Here is a 22,557-nt window from a genome sequence, read left to right as displayed (position 1 = left end):
CACGCGAACAGTTTGAACAAGAAAGAGGAAAGCCTTAAGGTCAACGGATCCTGGCTTCCCGTACTGCAGCGAACGACCGTCGCAGGTAGCAAGAGGAGAACCGCACCGGAAATGACCGCGGAGAAGCCCTCGGACGTTGGCGCGCCAGGTACATACAGTCTGCGCCCGCGAGCTCGGCTCCAGTTCACCACCGGCAATGGAGGGTGAAGCTTTGACAATGCCAGCCACTCGTGCTGGCGAAACGTCAGAAAAATCATTAGATGAACGTCGGCCGAAGAACCCGAGACAGAAGCCAATAGGCAGTTTGTCAACAAGTGGCTACGAAAGCCTTAACAATTTTGTATTACGCCTCTACGGGGAGGAGATTTGCAGATTGTACCGACGCCTTGACCAACGACGGAAGAAGAAAGCGCGACTGATGTCCTCTCTCGCCTTTCTGTCACGGGGCCGAGATGAATGTGCTACACCGAAGTTCTTGAGATGTATACGCCTATTCACCACCGCCCAAGCACATCGTATCTACGACAGAATGGAACGAGCTTTTCTTCGTGAGCGAATACATACAACACGGAGAGACCTGGCAAGAACAGATCAGGAACTTCTGGACATTTTCTATCAACTAAGTAGCAGAATGCATCGAGACGACTGGGACAAGATCGACAGCATCACTCACAGGAGCATGCAGAACGAACTCGAGCGCTGCACCGAGCGACAGAAGAAAAAGTTTGAAAGATGCTGGAAGCAGACCGACAAGGCGATTCCCGACAATGTCACACACAGTGGTCAACCTCACTGAACGACAATTGACCGAGGAGGAATTGTCTGTTCTTCAAAAAGGAGGGAATTTCGCTATCATCCCGAGAACTATACCTATGGAGGATATCATTACAAACACCGAAGCAGCCATTCGGACCCTTCCTTGTGAAAGGGCAGAGGAAATACGCACGGAAACAGCCAGGATACTGCGCCGAGCAAAACCACCAGCTTGCAACCTGAAGAAACAAGAGGTACAAGCCATTAAGAATCTCAACGCCGACAAGAGTATATTGGTACTGCCTGCCGATAAGGGGAATGCGACCGTCGTAATGAAGACCGAAGATTATGAGCAAAAGATCCGAGACCTATTAGATCCGACGACGCACCGAAAACTAAGCGCAGATGCGACGCAGCGTATCACACGGAATACGAATCGATTAATCAAGGCGTCTTCTCTGCCGGCAGACATACAGAGAAACCTGCGCAACACAGAAGCCCTACCACCTCGGCTGTATGGATTACCCAAGATCCATAAGAACAACATTCCACTGAGACCGATCGTTAGCGCTCCTGGATCACCGACATATAAACTGGCAAAACACTTGGCCTCTCTGCTCCAGCCACACATGGGGATGACCGACATATACATTAAGGCCTCAGGACATTTCATTGAGAAGCTGAAGAAATTGAAACTTGCACCAAACGACATCTTGGTCAGCTTTGATGTTGTTTCGTTATTTACGAAAGTGCCACTCAGTGACGCTCTGGAGCACATCGGTTCCATTTTCCCGCAGGACATCAGAAAGCTCTTCCATGCATGTCTCACCACGAGCTATTTCACGTGGAATGGAGATTTCTACGAACAGCTGGAAGGCGTCGCCATGGGTAATCCTCTCAGTCCAGTGGTGGCCAACTTCTTCATGGAACAATTCGAAGCACAGGCACTGGACTCGGCGACTTGCAAACCTAAGGTGTGGTACAGTTACGTCGATGATACTTTCGTGGTGTGGAGCCATGGTGAAGAACAGCTCGGTGACTTCCTAAGACACTTGAACAGCCTCCATGCCAACATAACATTTACCATGGAAGTAGAAAAGGACAAGAAACTGCCATTTCTAGATGTGCTGGTCACAAGGGACGGCGAAAACCTGGGACACAGCGTGCATCGAAAACCGACACACACGGACCGATACCTGCACAAACTGTCAAACCACCACCCGAGCCAGAAAAGAGGCATGATTAGTACGCTCGTAACGAGAGCAGGACGAATATGTGAGCCGCAACACATCAAACGAGAAATGCAACACCTGGAAACTGTCCTGAGGAGCAATGGATACTCCAAAAATTATATTAGAAGTGTAACAGAGGCAAACACTCGACGAAGTAAGCAACCAGAAAAAGAAATGTCGGGTACGGCCTTTCTGCCATACATTCCCAGAGTGACGGACAGAATCGGCCGTATATTGCGCAAACATGGCGTAAAGACGACTTTCAAACCGACAAGGAAGATCAAAGAGTGTCTTAGATCGGCGAAGGAGAAAAGAGACCCACTTGCAATGTCGGGAATATATCGTATACCATGCACATGCGGAAAAGTTTATATCGGAATGACTGGACGATCCATCAACACCAGGATCAAAGAGCATAAGCGACATTGCAGGTTGGGGCAGGTGGAGAAATCGGCCGTGGCAGAGCACGCACTGAATGAGACCGACCACGTAATAAAATTCGCCGACACGGAAGTTCTGGCTGTAGAGAAGCACTATCACACGCGCTTGTTCAGAGAAGCTGTAGAAATACAAAAACACGCGAACAGTTTGAACAAGAAAAAGGAAGGCCTTAAGGTCAACGGATCCTGGCTTCCCGTACTGCAGCGAACGACCGTCGCAGGTAGCAAGAGGAGAACCGCACCGGAAATGACCGCGGAGAAGCCCTCGGACGTTGGCGCGCCAGGTACATACAGTCTGCGCCCGCGAGCTCGGCTCCAGTTCACTACCGGCAATGGAGGGTGAAGCTTTGACAATGCCAGCCACTCGTGCTGGCGAAACGTCAGAAAAATCATTAGATGAACGTCGGCCGAAGAACCCGAGACAGAAGCCAATAGGCAGTTTGTCAACAAGTGGCCACGAAAGCCTTAACAATTTTGTATCAACGAATCATTTGGCTACAGAAACAGCATTAATGACGTTGTGCAGAATCTTCATATATTTAACTGTTTGTGGTTTAGTAATATTAAAAATAAACAGGAAACTTTGTTGTGACATTTGTAACTGTCTCGAGAAGAGAGATGATTTTTTTTTGTCATCAGTCTACTGACTGGTTTGATGCGGCCCGCCAGGAATTCCTTTCCTGTGCTAACCTCTTCATCTCAGAGTAGCACTTGCAACCCACGTCCTCAATTATTTGCTTGACGTATTCCAATATCTGTCTTCCTCTACAGTTTTTGCCCTCTACAGCTTCCTCTAGTACCATGGAAGTCATTCCCTCATGTCTTAGCAGATGTCCTATCATCCTGTCCCTTCTCCTTACCAGTGTTTTCCACATATTCCTTTCCTCTCCGATTCTGCATAGAACCTCCTCATTCCTTACCTTATCAGTCCACCTAATTTTCAACATTCGTCTGTAGCACCACATCTCAAATGCTTCGATTCTCTTCTGTTCCGGTTTTCCCACAGTCCATGTTTCACTACCATACAATGCTGTACTGCAGACGTACATCCTCAGAAATTTCTTCTTCAAATTAAGGCCGGTATTTGATATTAGTAGACTTCTCTTGGCCAGAAATGCCTTTTTTGCCATAGCGAGTCTGCTTTTGATGTCCTCCTTGCTCCGTCCGTCATTGGTTATTTTACTGCCTAGGTAGCAGAATTCCTTAAATTCATTGACATCGTGACCATCAATCCTGATGTTAAGTTTCTCGCTGTTGTCGTTTCTACTACTTCTCATTACCTCCGATTTACTCTCAAACCATACTGTGTACTCATTAGACTGTTCATTCCGTTCAGCAGATCATTTAATTCTTCTTCACTTTCACTCAGGATAGCAATGTCATCAGCGAATCGTATCATTGATATCCTTTCACCTTGTATTTTAATTCCACTCCCGAACCTTTCTTTTATTTCCATCATTGCTTCCTCGATGTACAGATTGAAGAGTAGGGGCGAAAGGCTGCAGCCTTGTCTTACACCCTTCTTAATACGAGCACTTCGTTCTTGATCGTCCACTCTTATTATTCCCTCTTGGTTGTTGTACATATTGTATATGACCCGTCTCTCCCTATAGCTTACCCCTACTTTTTTCAGAATCTCGAACAGCTTGCACCATTTTATATTGTCGAACGCTTTTTCCAGGTCGACAAATCCTATGAAAATGTCTTGATTTTTCTTTAGCCTTGCTTCCATTATTAGCCGTAACGTCAGAATTGCCTCTCTCGTCCCTTTACTTTTCCCAAAGCCAAACTGATCGTCACCTAGCGCATTCTCAATTTTCTTTTCCATTCTTCTGTATATTATTCTTGTAAGCAGCTTCGATGCATGAGCTGTTAAGCTGATTGTGCGATAATTCTCGAATTGTCAGCTCTTGCCGTCTTCGGAATTGTGTGGATGATGCTTTTCCGAAAGTCAGATGGTATATCGCCAGACTCATGTATTCTACACACCACCGTGAATAGTCGTTTTGTTGCCACTTCCCCCAATGATTTTAGAAATTCTGATGGAATGTTATCTATCCCTTCTGCCTTATTTGACCGTAAGTCCTCCAAAGCTCTTTTAAATTCCGATTCTAATACTGGATCCCCTATCTCTTCTAAATCGACTCCTGTTTCTTCTTCGCCGGCCGGTGTGGCCTTGCGGTTCTAGCGCTTCAGTTTGGAACCGCGTGACCGCTATGGTCGCAGGTTCGAATCCTGCCTCGGGCATGGATGTGTGTGATGTCCTTAGGTTAGTTAGGCTTAATTAGTTATAAGTTCTAGGCGACTGATGACCTCAGCAGTTAAGTCGCATAGTGCTCAGAGCCATTTGAACAATTTTTTTGTTTCTTCTTCTATCACATCAGACAAATCTTCACCCTCATAGAAGCTTTCAATGTATTCTTTCCACCTATTTGCTCTCTCCTCTGCATTTGACAGTGGAATTCCCGTTGCACTCTTAATGTTACCACCATTGCTTTTAATGTCACCAAAGGTTGTTTTGACTTTCCTGTATGCTGAGTCTGTCCTTCCGACAATCATATCTTTTTCGATGTCTTCACATTTTTCCTGCAGCCATTTCGTCTTAGCTTCCCTGCACTTCCTATTTATTTCATTCCTCAGCGACTTGTATTTCCGTATTCCTGATTTTCCCGGAACATGTTTGTACTTCCTCCTTTCATCAATCAGCTGTAGTATTTCTTCTGTTACCCATGTTTTCTTCGCAGCTACCTTCTTTGTACCTATATTTTCCTTCCCAACTTCTGTGATGGCCCTTTTTAGAGATGTCCATTCCTCTTCAACTGTACTGCCTACTGCGCTATTCCTTATTGCTGTATCTATAGCGTTAGAGAACTTCAAACGTATCTCGTCATTCCTTAGTACTTCCGGATCCCACTTCTTTGCGTATTGATTCTTCCTGACTACTGTCTTGAACTTAAGCCTACTCTTCATCACTACTATATTGTGATCTGAGTCTGTATCTGCTCTTGGGTACGCCTTACAATCCAGTATCTGATTTCGGAATCTCTGTCTGACCATGATGTAATCTAATTGAAATCTTCCCGTATCTCCCGGCCTTTTCCAAATATACCTCCTCTTCTTGTGATTCTTGAACAGGGTATTCGCTATTACTAGCTGAAACTTGTTACAGAACTCAATTAGTCTTTCTCCTCTTTCATTCCTTGTCCCAAGCCCATATTCTCCTGTAACCTTTTCTTCTACTCCTTCCCCTACAACTGCATTCCAGTCGCCCATGACTACTAGATTCTCGTCCCCCTTTACATACTGCATTACCCTTTCAATATCCTCATACACTTTCTCTATCTGTTCATCTTCAGCTTGCGACATCGGCATGTATACCTGAACTATCGTTGTCAGTGTCGGTCTGTTGTCGATTCTGATTAGAACAACCCGGTCACTGAACTGTTCACAGTAACACACCCTCTGCCCTACCTTCCTATTCATAACGAATCCTACACCTGTTGTACCATTTTCTGCTGCTGTTGATATTACCTGATACTCATCTGACCAGAAATCCTTGTCTTCCTTCCACATCACTTCACTGCCCCCACTATATCTAGATTGAGCCTTTGGATTTCCCTTTTCAGATTTTTTAGTTTCCCTACCACGTTCAAGCTTCTGACATTCCACGCCCCGACTCGTAGAACGTTATCCTTTCGTTGATTATTCAATCTTTTTCTCATGGTAACCTCCCCCTTGGCAGTCCCCTCCCGGAGATCCGAATGGGGGACTATTCCGGAATCTTTTGCCAATGGAGAGATCATCATGACACTTCTTCAAATACAGGCCACATGTCCTGTGGATACACGTTACATGTCTTTAATGCAGTGGTTTCCATTGCCTTCATGCATCGTCATGTCGTTGATCATTGCTGATTCTTCCGCCTTTAGGGGCAATTTCCCACCCCTAGGACAAGAGAGTGCCCTGAACCTCTATCCGCTCCTCCGCCCTCTTTGACAAGGCCATTGCCAGAATGAGGCTGACTTCTTAATGCCGGAAGACTTCGGCCGCCAATGCTGATTATTTATCAAAATTTAGGCAGTGGCAGGGATCGAACCCGGGACCGAATACGTTTTGATTATGAATTACAGACGCTACCCCTAGACCACGGGTACCTCTCATGATATAATAGGTGAAAGTATCTACAGTTTGGACATTCGGCAGTCAAAGTATCACCTCCCCTTTCTCTTTGTCAATAATCACAATTCTGTTGCGAACAAACCATTGTTACTGCCCCAGATGATGCAGATAATGCAGTTTTCATTTCACACCACTTCAAGTAATGCTAACAGCTGGGCATAGGTAAAAGCTCTCGGCAAGCAGCGATGTGCCAGCAGCAAGGCTGCAGTATAAACTTACCACAAGAACTGGATCTCTAAAAATTAAAACGAGGAAAGAAACAAACTCAAAATTTTACAAGTGAATGGTAGGTCCAGTGCTTGTTTACGGGAGTGAATTGTGGGTTATAATGAGATTTCTAAGAGCAGTGAAGTAATGCACAAGAGATGACAGATTTCGAAATTTGTAAATTATAAAGGAACTGAATGTATGTAATACCCTCAACAAAATACAAGAAAATAGCAGAAACTGGAATAAATATCTGGAAAGAAAGAAGAAATATTACCTTCGCAGATAAGATGATTTAAGTCATCTGGGAGCGTGATGATGATGATGATGATGAATTAGCTCCCAGTAGCACAGAGCAGTAGTAGCCAGTAGTAGCCAGACAGTGCGAAATGGAGGTACACACTATGGCTGAGGATTTCCTGCCTGAGGTAAAGGATGAATGCAGCTTTGTTAGCCACTTGGTTGATGTGGGGCTGCCTTTTCTTTAAGGCGACTGCAAGAGGAATAGTTTTGTTGCAAGAAAATATACCACGTCGCACATGAGTTACTGTATTGGTGATATCTCTAAGTAAATTGGTTACTCAGAAGTAAAAGGACGCTTAGAACGAATAGATGGTTGTTCATTGGGAAAAATGTTTCAGAAATGTAGTGGGAATACGCAGTTATGCGTTATTTATGGAGGAACCAGCCACTGTGGCACTACGCAGCGTACATCGCAGTGTGCTGGAACGCACCTGTGGGTGTTGGCTGGCGAGCGGTGTCGGTCTATGGCGGCCATGTCCTCCTGCAGGCGCCACACCTTGTCCTCTGCGGCGGCAGACAGCTCCTGCAGGCGCGCCAGGCGCCGCTCCGCGCGGCGCACCCGCCGCCGGCACGCCAGTTGGTTGTTGCTGTTGCTGCAGGTGTTGTTGTTGCTGCCACCGCTACTACAGCTGTTGGTGGTCGTGTGGGTGGGGGTTGGCTGCTTACTGATCTCCGCGCACAAGACGGCGGTGGCCTCGCGACCCACTGAGACCCCTCGCCGCCTGTGCAGCTGTTCCCCGAGCTGCTGCTGTTGTGGTTGCAGGTGTTGCTGCTGTTGTTGGACGCGCTCCTCAAACAGGCGGCACATGTCTCTCACGGCAGACGTCACGGGGCCGGCGCGCAGGTCGTGCAGCGAGCGGGCGCGCTTAGCGCCACAGCCAACCACGTCAGCACCTACCACAGTAAACGGTATCACCTGATGAAGGTACCGATGCACAGCCTCGAAAAGCTTGTGGCTTTTACTGCTCTTCAGAACTTTCTCCCAAGTGGTATAATTATGCGTAACTTAGCAGACCTTAAGAACAACATGTCGATTCTCGATTTTTCTGTACAGTGATTGCACTTCTGCATGCCTTATCACATATCAAATTTTCTGCCATGAGGGGTAGTCAAAGTTTGAATTATCTCTTAAAGAATACGATGGCGTGCTGAAAAGTAATGCACACTAACTTTTAATTCTGTTCTCTGTACTGGTTGAAGTACTAAACATAGGGCATATTATTTTGTCAGCTTTACCACTTCACTGATGCAAGTTGCAACCCTCTGCCACTACAGGGTTCTGAATTGTAAGTGTAAAATGGCAATGTGTAATGTAACTGTGTCGGTGCATGAGACACCCTCAGAAAACTCAAACTTGAAGAGTTGGTCCACGCATGGAGCACCCTCTTCTTCAGCTTGACAATACAAGACCATGCATCAGCGTTGCAACAAATGCAACCGTCCAATGCGCTGGGGTCACTGACATCGATCGTCCTGCATACAATCTTGACTTGTCACTATCCGATTTTCATCTATTTTCAAAACTTAAAGAACACCTTTGAGGACTTTGCTAGCGATGAGGCAGTGCAAGCGGAGGTGAGCTAGTGGCTCCACCTGCATCTACATCATTACTCTGCAATTCATTATCAAGTGCCTGGCGGAGGGTTCATCAAAATGCCTTCAAGCTATTTTTTACTGTTCCACTCTTTAGCAGTGTGTCGGCAAAACGAACACTTGATCTTTCTATGCGAGCTCTGATTTACTTTATTACAATCATCACTCTCGTTACGTAGGTGGATGCCAACAGAATATTTTCGCATTGGGTGGAGAAAGCTCGTGATTGAACGGTCGTGGTAAGATCTTGTCTCAACGAAAAACGCCTTTGTTTTAATTATTGCCACCCCAGCTTACGTACCATATTGGTGGCGGTCTCACCCCTATTTCGCGACAGCAAAATACGAGCAGGCCTTCTTTCACCTTTTTCGATGTCCCCCGTCGATCCTATCTGATGCAGATCCCGCACTGCACGGCAATACTCCTGAACAGGGCACACAAGCAATCTCGTTATTAGACCTGTTGCATTTTTTAAGTGCTCTGCCAATAAATCTTAGTCTTCGGTTTGCTTTACCAATCTATGTGACTGTTCCAACTTCAGTTATTCGTAATTGCAATACCGAAGGATGTTGTTAAATTTACTGCCTTTAGATATTCGTGGTTTATCGTGTAACCGAAATTTAGCTAATTCCTTTTTCTACTCTTGCGGATAACTTCACACTTCTCATTATTGAGAAACATCAACAAAGTCAAACATCCTACAGTGACACTATCGAGAAACTGATCTCTCATTGTGCGAAATGTGTCTGCCAGGATGCCTAAGTTGCGAAATAAACATGTAGACATGAAGAATGAAGATGTTGAATGTTAATGAAGTTTGTTTTATCTATCAGGCTTTACGAGTTTTCACATAAAACATTCGGAGGAATTACTTCTCAGCATGCCATTGTACAGTTATGTAATTAATATTTTGTCATTAGGTGCATCTCTGCAGTTGTGGTACACACTGAAATCCTTGTGCCACAATACGACAGCACACAGCTAGAGAAGTTAAAACTAAATAGTGCAACCCAGCTGGTGACGTGGAGTATCGTTAACATCATTCGTCATCTAGGCTTAAAGAGGAACAACTTCGCAACTATCCATGCTGCGGTGGCGGAAGTTCACCATCACATGAGACAGTTGCTGGGGAGTGCACATACCTCAGCTGTGATCAAAGAAGTGTGAATGACAGAACAAAGTGACAGACTATTTCTCTCTCAAGAACTGAGAGTGTAAGGAGCAGGCCTTGGAGCTCCAAGAACAGCATATTACAGTGGAGGAGATAATGATAAATGTGAAAATCGTCCATATTTCACGAAATTTTGAACATGAAAAACGTCGCCAATAGCTGGGTTTCGCAACTGCTCACGCCTATTCAAAAAGGCTACCTAACTGAGGAAAGAGAGGAGATTTTGCGTGTCAGCTCAGCCTAGATGACTTCTTTACCAACTTAATAACCATGGATGACTGTTGGATGTAACATCATGACCTTAAGGAAAAGAACTTCTGAAAGTGCGGAAACATGTGGGTTCAGCATCGCTGAAACGGGCAAAAAGCCAACCGTCATCGCCTAAGACGACGCTGGGCGTTTTTTTTGGAACTGCCACTGTGTGTTGCTAACAGATTATGCTCGTAAGGGAGCAAACGTTTACGGGAGCATACTACCGAAATATGTGTATAAGGTTATGGGAGGCCGTCAAACCAAAGCATACCAAGGAGCTGTGCAAGAGGGTGTTTGTGCATCGTGAAAGCAGCCTGGCTCATTTTCCTCGAGGACACAGCTACACATGTTGCTCCTTTGGCCTCTCAAATTTTATCTCGCCCTCCCGTATTCCCACGCTATAGAAACAGTGACTTCACCTAGAAAGGCATCTGGTACAAACGACTTCCGCGTCGTGTATTCGTATGCGAGATGCTAAGCACTTGTTTGACTGAAAGACGCTGTAGCCAAGGTTTCCACCTGCTAAGAAAAGTGCAAAGCAAGTCTTCAATGAATATTAGAACGTGGAGTCACGCCAGCCAATCATGTTGCTTGGCGCCGACTTCTGAGATCGCTAGTGTAGTGTTGTCAGACAGACAAGGCATTCCTTTTTTGCCTGGAATATCACCTGGCTGCTGCCGACTTTTGGAACTACATCGTCCAGGATTATTGGTGAGACAGTTTCTTGCTCGCACAGCATTGGCGTAGTTGTACAGAGTGATTTTTTCCACCGTGTACGAACTCTAGGGATTGATCGATGAGAGGATATGGAACAAGAAAGGTCCAATGAACTTAGGTCCGGAAATGCATGGTTTCTATGCTATAGACCTGCTATAGACCATTTATTCAATCATGCTTTGCTACAGAGACTGCGGACTAATACGCGCTGTACCATGCAGCCACTGTTACAGTATGCATGGTTTCCTCCTGGAGGGTGGTACTGTTCCTCATACGTCATGCCCTAGCGCCCTCTCCTGGCCATAGTAGGTGGTATTGTTGTGTCCGATTCACTTATATTGTTGACTCACCCTGTAGTGGATGTATACAGTGCTGCACGCAATGGTCCCGTATTCGAATCGAGAGCTTGCCGACTTGGTGTTTAGTTACGGAAAGGCAAATGACAACAGGCGGCGGGCAGCAAGATTGTATCAGGAGACCTATCCTCGCCGACAACAACCAAAGCAATGTTTGCAACATTGTTTCGCCGTTTGCCTCAGGCAGGGTTGTTTCAGGAAGCTGGAAATCATGAAGGACGTACACGAAATATTCGAACACCAGACTTGGAGGAAAAAGTGATTAACACTGTGGAAGGCGATAGCAGTGTCAATATCAGGCAATTGGACCGCCAGTACAGGGTAAGCCAGACGGCAGTGCTGAACAACTGCTGCTACCCTTATCACTTGCAGCGTATGCAGGGCTTAGCAACACTTTCGACCCCGGGAACAATTTTGTCACTTGTTTCTTCACAAGGCAACCACGATGCTGGGATTTGCGTCCTCCATCCTATTCGCAGATGAGGCCACTTTTATGCGGAGTGGTATCTTCAACATTCGAAACAGTCATCTGTGGGACAGTATGCAGAAACCCCTTGGTATGGTGACAGCGAATCATCAGCATCGGTGCAGCCGGAGTGTGTGGGCCGGATTAATTGGCGACCGTATTTTGGGACCAGTCTTCCTTTCAAGTCGCCAAAAGGCGGGAACTATAGGCGTTTCTTGTGGGTGAGTTTACCTCCCCTGCTGGAAGAAGTGCCATCGATGATTCGAAGGGTTATGTGGCTGCTACATGATGGTGCTCCAGCCAACTTCTCCGTTAACGTCCAGACACATCTCAATCGTGTCTTCGCTGGTCGATGGATCAGACGAAAGGATCCGGTTGCATGGCCTGCTCGTTTACCGGGTCTCAATCCGTGCGATTTCTGCTTAAGGAGCCTTCTCAAAAGTACCGTGTATGCAGAGTCCACCCCTGATGTGGAGACGCTGGAACATCGTATTCCTGTTGCCTTCGACACTGTTCACACGCAGCCCGGTCGTTGTGAACAAGTGAGACAGAACCTCCAATGCCGGTTACACGCATACGATGAGGCACACGGAAGCCATTTACAACACACACTGTGGCTGCGTGGTACAGCGCGTAGTCTCTGTAACAATGTATGACTGAATAAATGGTCTGTAGCATGGAATCCATGCATGTCTGGACATAAGTTCATTAGATCTTTTTTGTTCCGTATCGTCTCAATGATCAAACCCTAGAGTGTGTAGACGGTGGAAAAAAAAAATCACCCTGTATGTCATACGATTTTTGATGTCTACGACACCAATTCTCAATTTTGATCCACTTGAGTATTGTTAGTTCTTTGTTCTATTTGCGCCTTTGCTAGTATGCATGGAGATCAATATCTACGTTTCCACTGGGTTATCCGAGCATATCAATGATTTATCATATACTTTTCCACTCATTAAATATTACGGGGATTATTATGAATATGAGTTATTTAATAACCGAGTTGAAATTCAACTCTCTCATGGATTACTTCCCTCAGGAAGTCCTTTTCTAGTCTTCCGATCTTTCATGTTTGTCGGCAGTTGTGTTGATTCAAGCTTGTATTTGAAATACATCTCTGACTGCTTCAGCAAAGGGAACATTTCTTGCACTGGCTTCGGTAGCAACATTGTTTTCTGATTTCACGTGCAATTTTCAGCTAAGTTACGTGAGTGGACGTTGGCGCAACCTTGAAGAGACACACTGCATCAAAGAATGTTTCGAAACTTTGTTTTCAATTCAGTCATTTTGCATTCGTTAGGTGATGGAAAACACGGCATGCAGTTACATCTGCATGACACGTATCACTTCTGCAAGGAGTGGTACATTAACAGGTTGTAGTAGAACAGTCGAAGATTTTGATGTCTATTTGTATCGGTTTAGTTACGTTAAATGTTCCCTTTATTATTTCGTTATGCTGTGGAAGTTGGTTCACTGCCGCAAATTTCACTGAAAGCAGTCAGATCGCGTTATTGTTCATTCATGAGTCAAATTTGATACAAAGGAGAATGTTTCACGGCAATGAAACCAGCCATAACATGCTGCGTAGTCATAGGTTAAAGGTAGACAGTAGTGGGTGCTTTCAACCTCTGCCGTCGGATGAAGAAACCATTACAGACAGAAAACTAGGTGACTTATCCAGGTATAATGTTTCCTGAAAACCTAAAATGTGCCGCACTGAAGGATGCACATGTACAGAAGAAATAATCCGGGCTGGAGCAGACGAATTGCGTGTTTGGAACTACTGAAAAACTCCAGAGGTTTTATTTACCGAAAAAAAGATTTACACTAAATAATAATATTTTTATTGCCTTTTTGAAATCTACGAACATTAATCAGGTGTAGTGCACGTGGTATCTCCGAGGCCCAGAAACGACGGTTCTATACATTAACGTGGCCATTTAGATGGAAATGGGCTTCGTCACTCACTATTCAGATGTTTGCATCTTACGTAAGAATGACTTCCATTATGTCGCAAAGTTCTTTCAGTTGCAGAAAATCCTTTTCACTTATCTGCTTGACGATCATTATTTTGTATGGGTAAAATTTGTGATCATCATGTAAGACACGATGAAGTGAACGAAGTGGCGTACCCAGCGCTAAAAGTCTGCCGGGTACCAGATCGTTTCGGACTAGCAAGAACTGCCCTTCTCACTTTTTTCGTTTCCCGGAGTTCGGACTGAACTGGGAAGACCAGGTTGTTTTCTTTCCACATCGTAGATCCGGTACTCCTAAACGCGTCAACCCATCGGAGTAGGTCGTTCCTCTACGTTCTACATTAAAATTCGACGAAAAGTCGTTGAACCGTCACGACCGAACCATTGCTTCTAAGAGACTGCTCGACAGCAAATATGCGATTATCTACGCTCCATAGCAACTGAAAGTGAGCTGTCCACCAGATGTCACTCAAAGTCAATCCCCCCACTCTTCGCTGCGTACTAGCGGTTTAAAAAACATGCGTTTCCTCTGCTCCATCCTGTGCCATGACAGCATCCTCTGATTACCGACCTATTTGCATTTTTCCTGCACTGTCCAAAGCCTTCGAATATACCGCCAGCCAACAAAATTCTCAACTGCAAACAACCTACTAGAAGGATACCAGTGAGGTTTTTGTGAACATCGCAGTACAACATCTGCCTTACCTCAAGCTTGCGATGGGTGGACAAGAGGCGATTGTCATGTTCTTCTTACAAGGGAACATCCCCATCGCACCCCCCTCAGATTTAGTTATAAGTTGGCACAGTGGATAGGCCTTGAAAAACTGAACACAGATCAATCGAGAAAACAGGAAGAAGTTGTGTGGAACTATGAAAAAATAAGCAAAATATACAAACTGGGTCGTCCATGCGTAAGATAGGCAATATTAAGGGCAATGTGAGGCGAGGAGCACCGTGGTCCCGTGGTTGGCGTGAACAGCTGCGGAACGAGAGGTCCTTGGTTCAAATCTGCCCTCGACTGAAAATTTTCCTTTCTTTATTTTCGCAAAGTTATGATCTGTCCGTTCGTTCATTGACGTCTCTGTTCACTGTAATAAGTTTAGTGTCTGTGTTTTGCGACCGCACCGCAAAACCGTGTGATTAGTTGACGAAAGGACGTGCCTCTCCAATGGGAACCGAAAACATTTGATCGCGGGGTCATAGGTCAACCGATTCCTCCACAGGAAAACACGTCTGATATTTTGTATACGACATTGGTGACAGCATGTGCGTCACATGACAGGAATATGTTGTCGACCCACCTAACTAGTACACTTGGCAAATGGGTGAAAAGATTCTTCTACCTTGCCCGATTTAGGTTTTCTTGTGGATGTAATAATCACTCAAAAAAAATGATGAAAATATAAGAGTTTTTCACATAAACTGAAAATAAAAAGTTAAAATTTTCGGTCGAGGGAAGATTTGAACTGAAGACCTCTCGTTCCGCAGCTGTTCACACTAACCACGGGACCACGGCACTCCTCGTCTCATACTGCCATTAATATTGCCTATATTACACATGGACGACCCAGTTTGTATATTTTGCTTATTTTTTCATAGTTCCACACAACTTCTTCCTGTTTTCTCGATCGATCTGTGTTCAGTTTTTCAAGGCCTATCCACTGTGCCAACTTATAACTAAATCTGAGGGGGGTGCGATGGGGATGTTCCCTTGTTAGACTTCAGCAAAGCCTTTGACACCCTCGTCACCGACATTTTACTTGGCAAACTTAGCATCCTAAATTTATCGCCAAGTGCACTGCAATGGTTTCGCTCATACCGGAGGTCTCTCCAGCGACGTGTCGTGTCCGGCACCGTAAGGACACACCGGAGGCAGGTAGTATCAGCGACCCCGGAGTTCGGTGTTAGGTCCTACACTTCTTTCATTCTACGTAAATTACGTGTCATCAGTTTTGTCCTACTGGAATTATCATCTGTGCGCTGATGACCTCCAGTAGTATCTAAGTGCAAAATTAATAAAACTGAAGATACCTATCGAGAATGTCAATATTCACCTGTGTGAACTATCAAAATGGATGCACGGTGTAGTGTTAAAGCTTCTTCCATCCAAAACAGAAGCGGTACTTGTTGGTCATTCTAGGCTGATTAGACCGAAGTATCAGGAATTCCTACTATCTTAACGCTAAGTGGGACAAACAACTTCTCTCCTCCAGCACAGTCAACAGGTGATAATAAATGAAAATGTACATTGAACCAAGCACGTTACTGCAACGTGCGGGAAGGCATCATCATCTCTATTGGCCTACAAAAATATAAAAGGTCTTCCCTTTTGACATGAAAAAGGAACTGTACGAACAACCATACTTCCAATTGTCGATTACAGAGGTGTTGGCCTGCAAGGTCTTTGTCAGGAAAGCTCTCTGCGCCTGGAACTGGTTTTAAACCCGTGTGTTCCATATACCTGCGACGTTGCACTCTTTGATCGTATTTCACCATCCTGGATGCGTGCAGACAAGCGCAGAGCTTTCCATATCCTCTGTTTTCTCTACTGTCCTACCAATGAACACTGTCCCTCATATCTCCCCTCGACCGTAACGCTCTTGTCTGAACAACATGGTAGAAACACCCGTCCGCATTACAACAAAACCTTTTCTGTACCACTCCATCGTTCAGCCACTTTCTCGAAGCTCGTCTCAGTAGTAGGAACCCACTCTGGAATTACCTCCCGCACCATATTAGAGAATTATATAACATCTCCAGCTTCAGAAGACGTACAGCGACATATCCACTGAAGCAACAATAATGTCTGCCTCTGTCCCTGTCCGCGCTAGTTACCTCTTTCTAACCAGGTCTTTCTCATTTCCCAGCGTACTTACCTGATGCAGCCTTCTTAAACTTCCCCTTCCCAGAACTCACTATATCAGAAAATGTCTATTTTGTACATTCATAAATTGTTCTTATATTTGCCACTATCCTTAGTTTGCATACCAATAAATTCTTTGTACATCTATCATCATCATCATTTTCATCATTATTATTGGAAGCAGCAATAGTACAAATACTGCCAGTATTAGCTCTTAGTCAGCATTATTTATTCACATTGTCTCTGTAGGCACTCTAATCATTTTAGTACTGTTGTTCATATAAAAATTATTGCTATTTCTTAGGTAAGTATGATGTAAAAAAAGGGTCTGCATGTGTGAAACCCTGATCCTAAAGGGTGAAAATTATTTAACTATATGAAAAAAACGTAAATTTGTTACAAACTGCGGCGTGCACACACTTTATTCAACATGTAAACGTCATTACAGATATTCGGATTAAGGTTCGATATGCCTACCATCATTGGCGATCATAATGCGCAGTCCAATAGCGAAATTCTGCACGACACGCTGAACTGTCGGAACATCGATGCTGTCAATGACCTGAATGGCTGTTTTCAGGTCGGGAGTGGTTTTGAGATTGTTTCTGTAGCCCCAAGAAAAGGAGTCGCATGTGTTCAGATCCGGATAATATGACGGCCAATCGAGGCCCATGCCAGTGGCCTCTGGGTACTCCAGAGCAAGAAAGCAGTTCCCAAAGTGCTCCTCCAGGACATCACTCACCTCCTTCGATGAGGTCGAGCTCCGCCTTGCATGAACCACATATTGTCGAAATCAGGGTCACTTTGGATAATAGGGAGGAAATCATCTTCTAAAACCTTCACGTACCGTTCGGTAGTCACCGTGCCAACAAGGAGTATCGCACCGATTATTCCGTGACTCGACATAGCGCACCACACAATGACCCGCTGAGGGTGAGAGACTTCTCTATCGCGAAATGCGGGTTTTCAGTCCCCCAGATGCTCCAATTTCGCTTTTTGACGAACCCGTCGCTGAACCAAACCACGCATGCGCATACTAATTCCCATCATGGCCACGGCCAACCGTGCAGTATGAACGTCCTAACGCAAACCGTTAAGAAGGTATGACGATTTCATTTCATATAACTCAATAATTGTCACCCTGTATGAAGAGAGGGCCCCACTACCGTGATTGGTTGAGATTAAATAAATAAGTAAATAAATGAAAATAAATCGCGAAGTTCTGTGGCAACAGTTTGAATTTTTGGGGGGATGAGTACAGCTGCAGGGTGTTTACAGACCTGGCAGGGCGGGCGGCAGGGCCCTGGTGAGCGCGTCCTGGGACCTGGCGCGGCGCCGGCACAGCGCCTCGAACAGGCGCCGCTTGTCGCCCACCGTCGCGACGCCGTCGGCTCGCTGGCACCGCCGCAGGAGCGCCGCCACCTGCCGACCACAAGACACACGCACCAACTCAGCCACTCGCCCCTCTGACAGACATCGTCGCTGAGGATCCAGAGTGCCCGAGACACACACCATTTCCGTCGTATCTCGGCAGAATTACACTACTGGCCATTAAAATTGCTACACCAAGAAGAAATGCAGATGATAAACGGGTATTCATTGGACAAATACATTATACTAGAACTGACATGTGATTACATTTTCACGCAATTTGAGTACATAGATCCTGCGAAATCAGTACCCAGAACAACCACCTCTGGCCGTAATAACGGCCTTGATACGCCTGGGCATTGAGTCAAACAGTGCTTGGATGGCGTGTACAGGTACAGCTGCCCATGCAGCTTCAACACGATACCACAGTTCATCAAGAGTAGTGACTGGCGTATTGTGACGAGCCAGTTGCTCAGCCACCATTGACCAGGCGTTTTCAGTTGGTGAGAGATCTGGAGAATGTGCTGGCCAGGGCAGCAGTCGAACATTTTCTATATCCAGAAATGCCCGTACAGGACCTGCAACATGCGGTCGTGCATTATCCTGCTGGAATGTAGGGTTTCGCAGTGATCGAATGAAGGGTACAGCCACGGGTCGTAACACATCTGAAATGTAACGTCCACTCTTCAAAGTGCCGTCAATGCGAACAAAAGGTGACCGAGACGTGTAACCAATGGCACCCCATACAACCACGCCGGGTGATACACCAGTATGGCGATGACAGTTACACGCTTCCAATGTGCGTTCACCACGATGTCGCCAAACACGGATGCGACCATCTGATGCTGTAAACAGAACCTGGATTCATCCGAAAAAATGACGTTTAGCCATTCGTGCACCCAGGTTTGTCGTTGAGAACACCATCGCAGGCGCTCCTGTTTGATGCACGTTGTAGGTGTCGCCACCGGCGCCAACCTTCTGTGAATGCTCTGAAAAGCTAATCATTTGCGTATCACAGCACATTCTTCCTGTCGGTTAAATTTCGCGTCTGTAGCACGTCATCTTCGTGGTGTAGTAATTTTAATGGCCAGTAATGTATTTTCAACATCTCATATGACATGGTACAGTGCCCCTTGTAACACTTATGTTCGACGCCCATTGTGTTTGCTTCATTTAACTTACTCGTTTTGTTATATGCAGGGTGACCCAAAGGTCCGTTAACATTTTAGAACACACTCACTGAATAATGTACACTCCTGGAAATGGAAAAAAGAACACATTGACACCGATGTGTCAGACCCACCATACTTGCTCCGGACACTGCGAGAGGGCTGTACAAGCAATGATCACACGCACGGCACAGCGGACACACCAGGAACCGCGGTGTTGGCCGTCGAATGGCGCTAGCTGCGCAGCATTTGTGCACCGCCGCCGTCAGTGTCAGCCAGTTTGCCGTGGCATACGGAGCTCCATCGCAGTCTTTAACACTGGTAGCATGCCGCGACAGCGTGGACGTGAACCGTATGTGCAGTTGACGGACTTTGAGCGAGGGCGTATAGTGGGCATGCGGGAGGCCGGGTGGACGTACCGCCGAATTGCTCAACACGTGGGGCGTGAGGTCTCCACAGTACATCGATGTTGTCGCCAGTGGTCGGCGGAAGGTGCACGTGCCCGTCGACCTGGGACCGGACCGCAGCGACGCACGGATGCACGCCAAGACCGTAGGATCCTACGCAGTGCCGTAGGGCACCGCACCGCCACTTCCCAGCAAATTTGGGACACTGTTGCTCCTGGGGTATCGGCGAGGACCATTCGCAACCGTCTCCATGAAGCTGGGCTACGGTCCCGCACACCGTTAGGCCGTCTTCCGCTCACGCCCCAACATCGTGCAGCCCGCCTCCAGTGGTGTTGCGACAGGCGTGAATGGAGGGACGAATGGAGACGTGTCGTCTTCAGCGATGAGAGTCGCTTCTGCCTTGGTGCCAATGATGGTCGTATGCGTGTTTGGCGCCGTGCAGGTGAGCGCCACAATCAGGACTGCATAAGACCGAGGCACACAGGGCCAACACCCGGCATCATGGTGTGGGGAGCGATCTCCTACACTGGCCGTACACCACTGGTGATCGTCGAGGGGACACTGAATAGTGCACGGTACATCCAAACCGTCATCGAACCCATCGTTCTACCATTCCTAGACCGGCAAGGGAACTTGCTGTTCCAACAGGACAATGCACGTCCGCATGTATCCCGTGCCACCCAACGTGCTCTAGAAGGTGTAAGTCAAATACCCTGGACAGCAAGATCTCCGGATCTGTCCCCCATTGAGCATGTTTGGGACTGGATGAAGCGTCGTCTCACGCGGTCTGCACGTCCAGCACGAACGCTGGTCCAACTGAGGCGCCAGGTGGAAATGGCATGGCAAGCCGTTCCACAGGACTACATCCAGCATCTCTACGATCGTCTCCATGGGAGAATAGCAGCCTGCATTGCTGCGAAAGGTGGATATACACTGTACTAGTGCCGACATTGTGCATGCTCTGTTGCCTGTGTCTATGTGCCTGTGGTTCTGTCAGTGTGATCATGTGATGTATCTGATCCCAGGAATGTGTCAATAAAGTTTCCCCTTCCTGGGACAATGAATTCACGGTGTTCTTATTTCAATTTCCAGGAGTGTAGGTAGAGAGGTAAAACCCAGCACACTTGCCTGAAATGACATGGGGCTTTACTGAAAACAGAAACGAGTGCAAAAGCCAGTCAACAGATGGCGCTGGACAGCAACAGATGAGTGATGCCGCATGAGAATCGTGTTTCAAATGGCGGGAGCTACGTGGTCTCATATGTTACAGAATCGTATCATCCTAGCCTGGATGATGAACACGCGCTGGAAGGTAAGACTTTTATGCAGGATGACTCCACCCTACATTGCTACACGTGTGAGAGATCTCCCCCTGCACATAGTTTGGTGAGGATTGCGTACTGAGGCGCCACTTGCGTCGTTCTTGGACTCCCAATTCTTCAGACCTCAATCCGTATGCAGAATGAGATTTTCACTCTGCAGCTGCGTGTGCGTTGATATGAAACTTCCTGGCAGATTGAAACTGTGTGCCGGACCGAGACAGAGTTCGAGTCTCGGTCCGGCACACAGTTTTAATCTGCGACGAAGTCTCAATCCGTATGATTATTCGTTGTGGGGTTGCCTGAAGTCGCAGGTCTACTGCGACCGTCCAGCCTCATTTGGGATGCTGAAAGACAGCATCCGACGGCAGCTTCTCACCGTGCCTACAGATGTGCCGTGCAGTGATGTTCACAACATCGTCCCTGGACTACAGCTACTGTTGATCAATGACGGCCGACATGCTGAGCATTTGTCATAAAGAACATCGTCCTTGCTAAAAAAATCACACGCTATGCTAATTACTGGTTTTGTATCATATGAAGCGCCATCTGTTGGTCATTCTGTGCTCCTCTTTTGGTTTCAATAAAACCCCATGTCACTTCTAGCGTGTGTGTCAATTTTTATCTCTCTACCTACACGGTGTTTCCGTAAGAGCTTGTGAAATTGTAAAAGGAGATAGAGCAGGCTTCAGTGAACAGTTGGAGGTAGGGAACCTGGCGCAAGAGAAGCCAGCTTAAGGAGATAATAGGAGTAAAATCACATTACTGCGTACTTTTTATTTCCATTAGTTACAGTTAACTGCCAATGCCATCACTGACACAATGAACGTACCATTTGTACTGTATCTGACAAAATGTGCTGAAACTGACGGCAATCAACCTAAATTCAAGCATGACATCGACGTACAAGATTCTGACGCACTCTGACAAATGTCCCCTGTGTGTTTCGAATCACATCACAGGTAGCTATAATTCTGACAACGAATTCCATCTCCGTATCCACTGGGATGTCATACACAAGTGACTTTAACTATCCCCATAAGAAATAATCAAAGGGATTCAGTTAAGGCGACGTCGCAGGTCATGGAACAGAATCTCCCCTTCCAGTCCAGCGACCAGGAAGTACAACACTGAGATGGTTGTGGACACCCACACTGAAGTGAGGCGACACACCATCATATTGTATTCACATCCTCTCACTAACAATCAAGGGTACGTTCTCCAATGACTCAGATCTCTTTGCACGAGTCTCAAGTACAGGTCGCCATTCAGACGGCCAGGTAGAAGATATGGTCCAATGAGATGGTCCTTGTTTCCTTGCAGGAAATAGAGAATGTACATGTCAAGAAACAGCACAGTACGCGTGAACGTGTACCCATGATAGTTGTACATATGGTGGAAAACAGTAATGCTGGTCAAAGCGGCAGACAAGTTTACTTTCGTATCTCCTTAAGCTGGCTTCTGCGACCCCAGGTTTCCCACCTCAAATTGTTCAGTGGAGCGTCTTGTATCTCCTGTTACATTTTTACACGGTCTTACGCAGACACCCTGTATATTTTAAGTGAAGTGTAGAATTTTAAAACAGACTTTTGGACCACCCTGTATAATGCAATGTCTGTGTAACTATGTTCTTTGGTTCATCACATATGCAATAACTGGTCGTCTTTTCTGTTAAGTTATTTAATAACAGTTAATTTGTGAATGTAGGTTTCAAAAATGTTTTTTATAATATGAATACATTAAAATGATATTATAAAGACTGGTTCATGCATAGGGTACA

The 22,557-nt window shown here is 46.0% G+C and overlaps 1 protein-coding gene across 1 annotated transcript in view; it reads right to left on the bottom strand.

The window, feature by feature from the left end:
• LOC124775317 overlaps positions 1–22,557 on the bottom strand; it is a 444,140-nt gene that overhangs the window by 43,985 nt on the left and 377,598 nt on the right. Inside the window, exons 5-6 of the mRNA XM_047250152.1 lie at positions 17,792–17,933; positions 7,546–8,008 (exon numbers count right to left, since the gene is read on the bottom strand). Of these exons, the coding sequence (XP_047106108.1) occupies positions 7,546–8,008; positions 17,792–17,933 (605 nt within the window). The remainder of the gene's footprint in view (positions 1–7,545; positions 8,009–17,791; positions 17,934–22,557) is intronic.

The sequence above is a fragment of the Schistocerca piceifrons genome, chromosome 2 (assembly GCF_021461385.2).
Source record: "Schistocerca piceifrons isolate TAMUIC-IGC-003096 chromosome 2, iqSchPice1.1, whole genome shotgun sequence".
NCBI classification, from domain to species: Eukaryota; Metazoa; Arthropoda; class Insecta; order Orthoptera; family Acrididae; genus Schistocerca; species Schistocerca piceifrons.
The sequence above is the reverse complement of the archived record's forward strand: the minus strand, read 5'-3'. Positions and strand labels throughout refer to the sequence as shown.